The sequence below is a fragment of the Rhincodon typus genome, chromosome 31 (assembly GCF_021869965.1).
Source record: "Rhincodon typus isolate 14 chromosome 31, sRhiTyp1.1, whole genome shotgun sequence".
Taxonomy (NCBI): domain Eukaryota; kingdom Metazoa; phylum Chordata; class Chondrichthyes; order Orectolobiformes; family Rhincodontidae; genus Rhincodon; species Rhincodon typus.
This window is the reverse complement of record NC_063362.1, coordinates 9,986,267-9,998,712: the sequence shown is the minus strand read 5'-3', so window position 1 is coordinate 9,998,712 and position 12,446 is coordinate 9,986,267. Positions and strand designations below refer to the sequence as shown.

At 44.8% G+C, this 12,446-nt stretch overlaps 1 protein-coding gene across 1 annotated transcript in view; it reads right to left on the bottom strand.

Annotated features, from left to right (window-relative positions):
* Positions 1 to 12,446, bottom strand: part of LOC109915338 (rho guanine nucleotide exchange factor 7-like) — a 39,884-nt gene that overhangs the window by 20,962 nt on the left and 6,476 nt on the right. Inside the window, exons 2-3 of the mRNA XM_048614872.1 lie at positions 6,431 to 6,506; positions 1,503 to 1,559 (exon numbers count right to left, since the gene is read on the bottom strand). Of these exons, the coding sequence (XP_048470829.1) occupies positions 1,503 to 1,559; positions 6,431 to 6,506 (133 nt within the window). The remainder of the gene's footprint in view (positions 1 to 1,502; positions 1,560 to 6,430; positions 6,507 to 12,446) is intronic.

The window sequence follows — 12,446 nt, the reverse complement described above, 5'->3', positions numbered from 1 at the left end:
TTGTTGTCTCGGATTCTCCAGCATCTGCAGTTCCTACTATCTCTGATTCAGTTTATTCCCATAAAGTGGTTAGCTCAGTTGGCTGAAAGGCAGGTTTGCAATGCAAAGTGATTCCAACAGCATGGGTTCAATTCCTGTGGCAGCTAAGGTTACCATGAAGAATCTGACCTCAATCTTGCCTTGTACCTGAAGCTAGTGACCTGTTGGTTAATTCACCACTACCAGTTGTATCTCTCTCGAATGACAGAGCAGTCCTCTGGGTCTACTTTTAGGAGCTATTAAAAAACATACTTTTTATCAAAATTGAATCTGAAGTGTTAATGTGGTCATCCATTGCTACTTGATATCAGTAACTTAGACTGTTACTAATAATAAAGAGTGGTGACAGTGAATGTAATATACTTAGGGCATCTCAGAGGGTTCCGGTTAACCCAACCACAATGTATTCTATGCTGACAGAGGGGCAGACTTTGCCATGTTCCACACAATAACTTTGTTGATTTAGAACCCTATATCTCTCCTAATAAAGGCCAGGATCCAATATACCTTCTTAATCAAAACAGGCCTGACATCTTCAATAACTTGTGTAACTAAACCCTAGCTTCCTCTGCTCCTACTGCCCCTTCGGAACACACCCATTTTCTATCCTGACTTTCCTCAGTCTTTCCACCAAAATCTATGTCTTCAGCCTTCTCCGTGCTAAATTTCACCTGTCATCCCATTCAAATAGCCACCTCTGTCTTCTTAAGGTTTGTCACTGTCCTCTTTCCACTCAAAGTGTTTCTAAGTTTTGAGTCATCTGCACATTTTGAAATACCTGAAAGAGGTGGCGTCATTGATATAGACTTTAACAAAACAATCCTTGATCAATTCATACCTTCTGCTAGACTCAAAAATAAACATGCATCACTACTTTCGATTTCCTGTCACTCAGCCAATTTTGTATTCATGCTGCTAGTTTCCCTCCAAATCAATGGCCTTCAATTTCACCAGCAAGCCTTTATGTGGCACTTTATCACTGGAATTAATGTTCATTAGACAGAGCACACAGTGACAGAATATAATACAATATGACAAAATGACTGTCTGCATTCTTGATTATTATCTTAAAGTTTCATACACTTTTTACCTATCTTACGGGAAATGTTTCAAGGTTAGTCTCTCCCAGTTTGATTCTTGAACTACTTTGATAAACAGTATAAAGGAGAGTTACTTCCTTGGTCTTTCAAAAACTAAGACTTCAAAATTATTTCGGGTCTGGAATTTGTCAAATTTCTCCGTTTTGCCTTTAGAGTGTCCTCCCCATAGAGGAAGGCTGTCAGAAATTGCGATCTAATAAAAAGCTTTTAAACCACAACACTAAGGCCAAGCTGTCAGCTTAGAGAGGGAATTCAACTCAGGCACTTTGAAGGGACTTCAAAGTGAGATTTTAGGTTTATTCACAACAAATGTTTCGGAAGTAAATAAGAAAGTGAGGCAGAACCTTTTTAAGATCACCTTACCTTCGATAATTCTTCTAACTGGCTCTCCAATAAAGGGTCATTTGCAGAAAATTGATTCTGAAAGACAAATAGATTGGAGAGATAATCCAATTAAATGGTTTGAACAAAGAGTCAATTTCAGTGCACCATTCTGAAAGCACACAAATCTAATATTTACTTTTACAGAGTGGTTTTGTCAAATTTTCTCATTGCAGGTTACAGCAGCCTATCCTGTAAAATTATTTAAATTGATATGATGGGGCACAGTTTGTGCCTGGCATTCTCCAATTGGTGAACTCTGTATTGGCAATGTGGAATCAAACCCGTGACCTACTAACTCAAAGGTAAGAGTACAACCAATTGAGGCAAGCTGATAGTAATGGGAATGGCTTGTAAAATGTGTATATTAAGGAAGGTCTTCCGAAGGCAAGGAAGCCCGAGAAATAACACGTCCCAGATCATATAGTCATCTTGGAGTCTGAACTGGAACTTCCTGGGTTTTTTTCCTTGCACAAATGACGCTGGATCAGGTCAATGCCCCCAGGGAGGAACAGGATGGCTACCTCAGCAATGGGAGTGTCCAACAGCTCGCCCGCACCATGGGGATGCAAGGACTTCCCCCAGTGACAAGGCTGTGGGTGAATGGATGTTGGGTCTATGGGTAATTCTACAAACTCTCAAAATGGGTTTTAAAATTACCAGCATTAGTATGTGTCGCGTTAAATTTACCATGCAATGCTTTTCCACGTTGGCTTACCTGGCTAACATCAAAGTGAACCTCCTGTATTTGCAGGACTGTGGGATACCACACCTCAGCAGCTACAGGAAATGGTCAAGCTTGTGGAGCCACGGGCGTTCTATTTGGTTGGGAGGTAACAATTGCTAATCTTCACGCCTGGGTATTTTGCTGTGATGAGGCAACTTCACCATCTCTGCGGTTAAGGAGGTGGTGGGGCAGGCACCCCCTTGTGGCGGACATTATGCACAGGAACGTTCTCATGAGACTAATTAACATCTACATTCAATGGTAAAGACTCAGAGGCCGGCTCGCACTGCTGCTGGCGATGTCCAGGCCGGTCAATCTGGCCGGAGCCTTCAACTACATCATCGATACAGATAGATGGTCCAGAGCGACTGACAGTAAAACAGACGCCATGTCGAGATTCCTGATGGAAACAGTTAAAGTTGCCAAGCTGCATGATGTCTTCAGCACCCCTGCAGACGGAGCACAGTGTAGATATGCCTGGTCACAGTGAGACAGGTCTATCAGCTCAAGGATAGACTTCCTGTTTGCGATCCGAATGTCCTCAGCCAGATCAACCAACGTCAAGCCGGTGTTCTTCTCTGACCACTGCCGCAGGCTGGCCGAATGCCACCTACAGGACGACCAGCAGGCCAGCAAGGGAACGTGGAAGCTGAACATGAAACGGTCGGCCCTAGAAAACATTGTGGTGCTGAAAAGGGATTTCACAGGTTGGAGAACCATGGAACCCCTCTTTGAGTCTCCATCAGTCAAGGGGCACATCAAGGGGTTCTTTATCCTCAAAGATGTTCAGAAGGTGAGAGACAGATGGGGAAAACTGTCCAAACTCCAGAAAAAACATGCAGAACCTACTCCTGCTGCAGACGATGGGGGTTAATGTCACAGAGGATTGCCAGGAGGTGAAGAGCCAGCAAGTCTCGTTCTTTGCCTCGGAGGCCTCTCAGATAATCTTCCTATCCAGGGTCTGCACTGTGGTGTGGAATGAAACGGGGGTCTCGTGTTTTTTCTTCTAGAAGGTGCACAGGGTTCCAGAAGAGCACTCTCTGCTCAGCATCCCAAAGAACTAGACAGTTTGGTGACGTCACCTCAGAATAACATCCTGAGGATCAGCAAATCCTTTTACGCCAGACTATATGACACAAAGACCACAGACAGTGTGACCTCCCAGTCATTCCTGTCCTCCATCACGGAGGTCCTGGATGACTGCACGCAGGAGAGACTGGACCAGCTGTTATCTCTGGATGGGCTGACCAAGGCCCTCGAGTCCTTAGAAAAGAATAAAGCTCCCAGAAGCGATGGCTTACGGGCCGAGCTGTATTCGGCTCTGTGGGACTTGATTGGCCAGGACCTGCTGGAGGTGTGTGACAGTATGTTTCTGGCAGGTACCATGTGCGAATCCATGAGGAAAGGTATCATCACCCTCATCTACAAGCAGAAGTGGGAGAAGGAGTGAATTAGAAATTGGTGACCAATTTCACTGTAAATGTGGATTACAGAATCCTGTCTAAGGTCATTTCCAACCGGGTCAGGTTTGCTCTGGGATCGGTGATTCACCCTCACTAAACCTGCACCATACTAGGCAGGACGGTCTCTGAGCCTCACGTTCCTCAGGAATACCATCGCCTACATGGGGAACAGGGAGGGTGTACATCTGACTCCTCAGCCCTGACCAGAAGACGGCCTTTGACAGAATATCGCACAACTACATTTGGGACATGGTCTCCAAAATGGGCTTTGTAAAGGCAATCCACTATTAGAGTGGACTGCTCTACACTAACATCATTAATACAGTCTCAATCAATGGGTAGGAATCAAAATGCTTCCCAATTAGATCTGGAGCCAGGCAGGGCTGTCCAATCTCTCCTGTCTTGTTTGTGTGTTGTATAGATCCCTTTGCTGAATCCATCAGGAAGGATGCAAGCCTGAGAAGGGTGACAGTTCCAGGTAGCAGAGGCCTGCAGGTCAAAGCCTCCCCAAATGTGGCTAATGTCACCGCTTTCTGCTCAGATCCTCTGCCAGTGCGCAGACTCATGAGCATCTGTGATCTGTTCAAACTTGTCTCAGGAGCCAAGTAAATTGAGGCAAGAGTGAGGCTATTTCTTTCAAACAGGCCCAAATGATCCTTTATTCACTTCATTGTCAGGACAGATTATCTGAAGGTGCTGGGAATATGGTTTGGAGAGGCCAGGGCATGTGCAAAAACTTGATAGGAGTGTGTTGCCAAGGTGAGGCAGAAATTAGGTAGATGGGAACACTACTCCCTCTCCATTGCAGGTAAAAACCTGGTCATCAGTTGTGAGGTGGTGTCTCTGTTGTCATATGTGGCACAGTTCTGGCCCATTCCCTGAACTTGTGCCATTGTAGTCACCCAAGCTGTCTTCTAATTCATCTGGAGATCTAAGATGGACCATGTCTGCAGGGACTCCATGTACAAAGGTCTGAATAAGCAGGGGGAAGAACGTACCCAATGCTGCCCTCATCCTGGTGGCCACCTTTCTGTGTGGCTGCATCAAGCTGTGCCTTGTTACACAAACACCAAGTGTCACCACGTACTGAGGTTCTACCTGTCCCTGCTGTTGCAAAGGATGGGACTGGTCTCGGTGCCATGGTAATCTCCATGTATTTGGCCCTTTCTGTATCACCTGTCCTTCATGGAGTAATTTGCAAAGAGAAACACCTTTGTCCACAAGTCCAACAGGAAATGATCAGCATGTAGAGTCCTCGAGATCTTCCATGAAAAGGAGAGAGTAGATCCTCTTGGGTTATTCCCTGAGCAGACTGTCAGTCATTTGGCAGAATGCCTCATCATCAGAACTTTCCAACAAGCACCAAGGCATCGCTTGGCTGGTGGTGAGAAGGGCACTACCTGTGAGATCTTTCTTGTATGCCCAGACTCTCTGCATCACCGCATGCTGCCCGCGAAGCGGCTGTGGGGGGAAGTTAGAGACTGTCACACATCTCTTGCTGGGCTGTGTCTTTGCAAGGGAAGTCTGGAGAAAGGTGCAGTAGTTTTCATTGAGGTTTATCCTGAGCAGCTCTGTGACATGGGACTCTGTGCTCTACAGCCTGCTCCCGAGGATGCACCCCAAGACAAATACCAACAGCACCTGGAGGACCATCAATTCGGTGAAAGATGCTCTTTGGTCTACCAAAAACTTTTTACTCTTCCAGAGCAAGGAGTTGACTTCGACCAAGTGTTGCAGACTGGCACGTACCAAGGTCCAGGACTACATGTTGAGGGATGTACTAAAACTTGGGGCAACTGCTGCCAAAGTACAGTGGAGAAAGACCACTGTCTGAGGTCTTTCTGCTGAAGTTAGAGGGGGATTTATTCAGTTATCGGACCCTCCCGGCACCTCAACTGCATGTAAATATAGTCCTGGAGAGGTAAGAAATGCCTTGGGTTTGTTTGTTCTACGTAGGTTAAAAACTGTGTACAGAATCAAACTGCTCCAGTGACTATGTAAATAAACATATTTTTATGAATAAAGCATAGTTTTGAAATAACAAAAATATAAAACAATTTTCGCACTGTAAGATGCCACAACACATGGGATGGGTGCACAGTTAAATCTTGTTTATATTTCTAGTGTTGCTGAGGGGAGAAATGACATCCAGGAGAAGACTTGTTTTTCTTGGAATAATGTTTTAGGATCTTTTGCATCCAACAAAACCACACTAGTAGACCCCACCTTAATGCTTCGTTCAAAAGACGGCTCATCTGACAATGTGGTGTGCTCTCATTGAGGTGTCAGTGAAACTAAATGCAGAAGTCCCTTTACTGAAAACCCACAACTTCCTTTCTGGAAAGAAGGGGTTAATACAACAAAGTTGGCAGTGATGGCCAGGGCACAAAATTGTGAAAATTGAAGAAACATATAGAGTTAAATTAAGGGCCAACATTAAGAATTGTGTTGCGCCGGATTTGTATTTCACTGAAAATTCATACGGTGGACCACAGGGTTAGGGTTAGGGTTAGGCTTAGGGTTAGGGTTAGGTTTAGGGTTATGTTGGCAACACTATGGAAAGAGAATAAAGATTTATATGTGTGGCAGAATCTGTGCCTTGATTTGGATAAGGCTTCGGGCAAATGCGTGTTGCTTTTTATAGTATAGAAAGAGATAGTAGATGACATCTCATTCATGGTACTTATATAAACAAAAGCCAAAAAGTAATGAACACTTACCTCCCCAGACTGTATCAATTTATCCAGCTCCTGTTGGGTGGCAACTTCTCCACTCACTGGAGGTGCAGAGTGTCTCCTAGGAAGGAGAGGAACAGAGGCCATAGTAATAATTTTTGAGGGCTCTTCTCGAGGTTTCTCAAGGGCCACCTTGTTTTCGGGAGCTACTTTATGATTCTCACAGATTCCATCACTGAGGAACACAGCCACATTGTATCATTACTTTCGGTATTTGTGATCACAGATTGAGTTTTTGTGTTTTTTTTGTGATCACATAAAGATCACAAAAAAATCAAACTCCTGCAGTTCAAGGATGTGCAGATTAGGTGGGTTGGCTGTGTTAAATTGTCCATGGTGTGCAGGCTGGGTGGATTAACCATAGGAAATTCAGGGTTGGGTCTGGACGGGATGCTCTTTGGAAGGTTGGTGTGGACTCAATGGGCTGAATAGCCTGCTTCCACACTGTCATGTGAATGAATTCTGTGAAATAATTCCCTGAAGCTTCAGCTTTTTATGGCTTCAAGTAAGCTCCTTGGTTCACAGGCTCCCAGTAGTAGCCTTCCTCCCCTTCCCTTTGCATTCACTAGCTTCTTCACTTCCCCTTTCCTACTACCCCACCATCACCCAACTCTTTTACAGGCAGAGGGGTCATTGAATACTTTTAAATCAGATGTAGACTGTTCTTCTTTTGGCAGGAAATCAAAGATTGCCAGGGGTAGATGGGAGTGTGGAATTCAAAATGCAGACCCGTCTAATCGAACAGTGGAGTAGACTTGAGGAGCTGAATACTCTACTTACTGAATGGCCTGGACAGAGTGGATGTTGGGAAGATGCTTCCATTGGTAGGAGAGACTAGGACCCAAGGGCACTGCCTTAGAGTAAAGAGAAGACCTTTTAGAACGGAGATAAGGAGAAACTTCTTCAGCCAGAGAGTGGTGAATCTATGGAATTCACTGCCACAGAAGACTGTGGAGGCCAGGTCATTGAGTACGTTTAAGACAGAGATAGATAGGTTCTTGATTATCAAGGGGATCAAAGGTAATGGGGAGAAAGCGAGAGAATGGGGTTGGGGAACTTGTTGGCCGTGGTTGAGTGGCGAGGCAGACTCGATGGGCCGAATGGCCTAATTTCTGCTTGTATGTCTTCTGGTCTTATGCTCCTAATTCGCATCTAAAGATCAAGAACCATTCTCACTCCCAATCAAAATTGAGCCACTTCTGCTGTTGAGTGAGTAGATGTTGAGTGAGGGAACATATGAGAGTCAGATGTAATTCTCATCACCAGTCGAATGGCCAGCACAAGCTGGTCTCAAAACAAGGTGAGTAACCAGATAAGACAGCAGAAATGCTCCACAGAATTCTAGACAGAGACAAGGCAGAGATGTAGAACTAAAGTTAGCAGAGGGCCTGGAGTAAGGCACTGAGTTTAAAAGGTGGCTGACCACTCACCACACAGGAATAATTCGATTCAAGAGTTGAGATGGTGTCAAGACCATCACCATTTATTAACATAAGCAGACCCCCAGGGTAGCATTCTTACCTTAATCCTGCTGCAAAACCACTGCAGCAACAACTCCGATTGTGGATTTATTAAACTAATTCCATGCACTGTGCTTCCAGTTGGTTGTGGAAAGTTTCAAATCTCAACCCATCCAATGACTACCACCTCCACAGGACAGGGGACACCCCCAACAAAGGGTTCCTTTAATGCATTTTCCGCAAGATACTTAAATACAGTTCCACAGCCTGTTATTTCCACTAAGCCTAGCATGCTAGTACTTAAGGAATAAAAGGAAGCAATTAGAGGTATAGAGGAATAACAGCAGGGGGAGAAAAAAGTATCTTTCATTTGTAAAATGCAATGTCAGATTCTCAGGAGGTTCTTTAAATCCAAGAAAATACAGTTGTTACGAAAAAGTGCATGTATTTAGAAAACACCTTTAATATAGTAATGGTCACAAAAATAGAATCCCTACAGTGTGGAAGCAGGCCATGTGGTCCATCAAGTCCATGCTAACCCTCTGAAGGGTATTTCACCCCCTACCTTATCACCGTAACGCTACATTTCGCATGGCTAATCCACCTGGCATGCACATCCTTGGACACTATGGGCAATTTAGCATCTCCAATCCACCTAACCTGCACATCTTTGGAGTGTGGAAGGAAACTGGAGCACCCAGAGGAAACACACGCAGACATGAGGAGAATGTACAAACACCACACAGATAGAGGCTAGAATCAAACCCGGGTCCCTGGTGCTGTGAGGCAGCAGTGCTAACCACTGAGCCATCCTTACATAACAACGTCAATGTAGTAAAGTATTTCAAGGTCTTCATTGCAAAGATTGTTAAACAAAATTTGACTCTGAGTTCCAAAAAGGGACAAGTGAACTAAACTTTGAAAAAAGGCTTGGTTTTGAAGAAAGAGGGAGAGATAGAGGGAGGATTCCTGATGTTAGGATCTAATTAGGAGAACCCATTGTGAGGCAATGGGACGTTGGGGAAGAACAGGCTGCCAGAATTGAAGGTGCACCATGATCTGACTGTCATGGGCTCGGAGAAGGTTACAAAGATATGGAGGGATTTGAATACACGGATGTGAAATTAAACTTGAGATGTCAGACCTGGATCCACCGTGAGTAATTGAGCATAAACTGATTCAGGAGAAGTCTGCTGGTGATCTGTGCTCAGCAACCACTACATGAGCTGAGGTCCCTGTCCGCTATCTATTGCTAAAGGCAGCTGGCCACATTTCTCATCATCTCCACAGGCCAGGAAGTGGTCACTGATGTTACTCAGGCAATCAGCCTGCAGGTGGCAAGATCTCACATATAAGAATAAGGTCACAGATTGGTTATGTTGGTTTTGCTTGCAAATGTAACTGATACGTTTTGCTTGTTGCGCAGCAGAAGGAAAGAAAAGGCAGAAAGATGTTTAATTGACAGCCAAATACAGAGATACATTGTGGACATCTTGGCAGAAACGGGGGAACAATCTAATAATGCAGCAAGAGCCTTCATGCAGCTAGATGCAGTAGTAACAGTTAAAAGGATGTTTTACATGGTTGCAGATTATTACATTGTTCTGAATACTTCCTTAAAATGAGTTTACATACTTGTCAGTTTTGCCAGTTGCTCAGTACCACCCCCTCCCTCCCTCTATGTGTTTATTATCATGTAAAAATGTTTTCCACTTGTGCCAGTTGCGAAGAGGTTTCATCATCCAAAATCTTAAGTACCTTCCTTTTCAAATGTGCTGACACATGTTCTCTTCTTCGCTGAGAAAACCTGAAATAAGAAAACCTGCTACCTGTGTCTCTCTCATCTTTTCGACTATCTGCTTTCCAAACACATGCTTAGCATGGTCTACCCATTAGTTTGTGGGGACCTGGTCTTCCCTTCTGCTCCTTCACACCAGTAAAAAAAAACTGAAGACCACCCTCTCCATCCCTAATCACCACCTCCCTGCCTGTTATAAAATCTCCAGTTGGAGTTCCTGAAGCGTGCAATGTTTTATTGGCCCCCTGGATTATGTCCATAAGAAATAGAAACAGGAGTAGGCCATTCGGCCCCTCGAGCCTGCTCCATCATTGAATAGGATCATGGCTGACCCAACATTCCTCACAGCCTCTTTCCTGCCTATTCCACTTGATTTCCCTATTGATCAAGAATTTATCGGGTCTCAACCTTAAAGTTCTGGGTTTTCTTCTGGGGAATGAGGCAAGATCTTATTAGTGCTGCCAGATGCCAAGGTGACATCTGATTCTGCTCAGGCAGGTGAAGTGGGACAGGTGAGGTGGTCAGAACAGGGGGCTGGGGGGGATTGTAGCAGAAAGAAGGAAGAATTAGGGCCAGACCATTCAGGAGATTTGTTAGGGAGCACTTCCAAACACAAAGGATGGCAGAGGTGTGGACCTCTCTTCCACAAATGGCAGTTGATGCTAGATCAGTTGTTAGTTTTAAATCTGAGATTGATAACTTTTTGTTAAGCCAAAGTATTAAGGGATATGGGCCAATGACAGGTATATGGAGGTAGGCCACATATCAGCCACTGAATGGCAGAACGGGATTGAAGATTGAATGGCCTACTCTTTCTCCTATGTCCCAATATTCCCAAGTCTTGCTGAGCACAATCTATCAGGCTGCAGGAGATTTGAAGACCTCTTTTCTCTTGCCAGCCACAATTGGCACAACCATTTCCCTCCAATCCTCCTCATAGCTGGTGGATGAGTACCAGTGAGGTACAACTGGAGACACGTCATCTACTTGCAGGTGAGAGAGGTAGGCAAGGGAGGTGCGTAGCAGGAGTCCGAGAGCAAATCTGGGATTACCAATATAGAGATTTTCCCATTGTATTGGAAATGGCATCCTGTGCTTCTCACAGGGGTGCTTTGGCTGAATTTCTGGGTAACCACTGGCGTTTCCTTCAACTAACAATTCTTCCTATGGGATTGAGTAAGCAATAGACACCAACATCAAAACTCTTCCCATTCTCACTTCATCAATCATGCATTTTTGAGAAGTAATCATTGTCGGCAGTGCCAGCTGTTGAGTTTCAGCTCTTCAAATTGATTCCGAAGTTCCTCGAGCTGCATATGCTTGGGCAGGTCTGATGGGTCTGGATCATCTTGTTGCCCAGCAGCTTCTAAATGCCACAGCAGCAACACATCACCTCTCCTGCAGATTGCATCATGGGGAAAGACTAGACAGGGTAAGCCTGTAGCCTCTGGAGTGTAGAAGAGTCAGAGGTGACTTAACTGAAAGATCCTGAGGGGACTTAACCAAATGGATGTGGAAAGGAAGTTTCCACTGTGGAAGAGTCTAGAATGAGGGATCATAGTTTGAAAATAAAGGGATGCCCATTTAAGACAGAAAAAAAGTCTCTCAAAGATTTGTGAGTCTCTGAAATTCTCTTCCTGAAAAGGCAGTGGATGCAGACTCTTTAATGTTTTTTAAGGCAGAGGTAAATCATATGTTGATGACCAAAGGGGATGAAAGAGTATCAGGGATATGCAGGAATGTAGAGTTGAGGTTAAAACCAGATTGGCCATGATCTTATTGATTAGCAGAGCAGGATTAAAGGGCTGTGTGGCCTACTCTTATTCCACGTTTATAATAGTGTTCCGGAATAGGAGCCCTGGCTATTGATTTTTCAATCCTTTGACAGCCCTGGGTTATTGAAGGCATTGAATCACCTTAATTGCTATGAATTGCTCGTCCAAATAAGACTTTTTTTGCACCAAATGGTCAGGAGGGAACATGGTCAATGTAAGTGAGAAAAAGCCCAAGTGAGTGCAGCTGGTTCAAAGAGGAAATTAAGTGCACAGGGGGGCTGGAGTGCTTTAACTAAAGTTTACTGCAAGAAGTAAACTCTTCAGAGTGACAGAGGAGCAGGAGAGGATAAATGACAGGGATCAAGAGATTTGCCTGCAGCGAGGGCACCAATGGAGCGTCATCACGAATCACAGTGAGATATGAGTGCAGGGAAAGCAGCAAAGTAGGATTGGTGAATATTTCTTACTCAGAGATAGTGGGAACTGCCAATGCTGGAGTCTGAAATAACACAGTGTGGAACTGGATGAACACAGCAGGTCAGGCAGCATCAGAGGAGCAGGAAAGCTGACGTTTCAGGTCTGGACCCTTCTTCAGAAATGGGGGAGGGGAAAGGGATTCTGAAATAGAGAGAGAGGGTGAGGTGAATGGAAGATGGATAAAGGAGCAGATAGGTGGAGAGGAGACAGACAGATCAAGGAGGCGGGGATGGAGCCAGTAAAGGTGAGTGTAGGTGGGGTGGTAGGGAGGCGATAGGTCAGTCCGGGGAGATGCAATTGGGAAAGAAATTCCAGGATTTTGACCTAACAACAATGAAGGAATGGTGATATGTTTGCAAGTCAGGACGGTAAGTGGCTTGAAGGGGAACTTGTAGCTGGTGTCCCCATGTACATGCTGTCCCTGTCCATTCAGATGGGATCCACCTTCCATCATCGCTCCCCTTCTCTCTATTTATTTCAGAGTCCCCTTT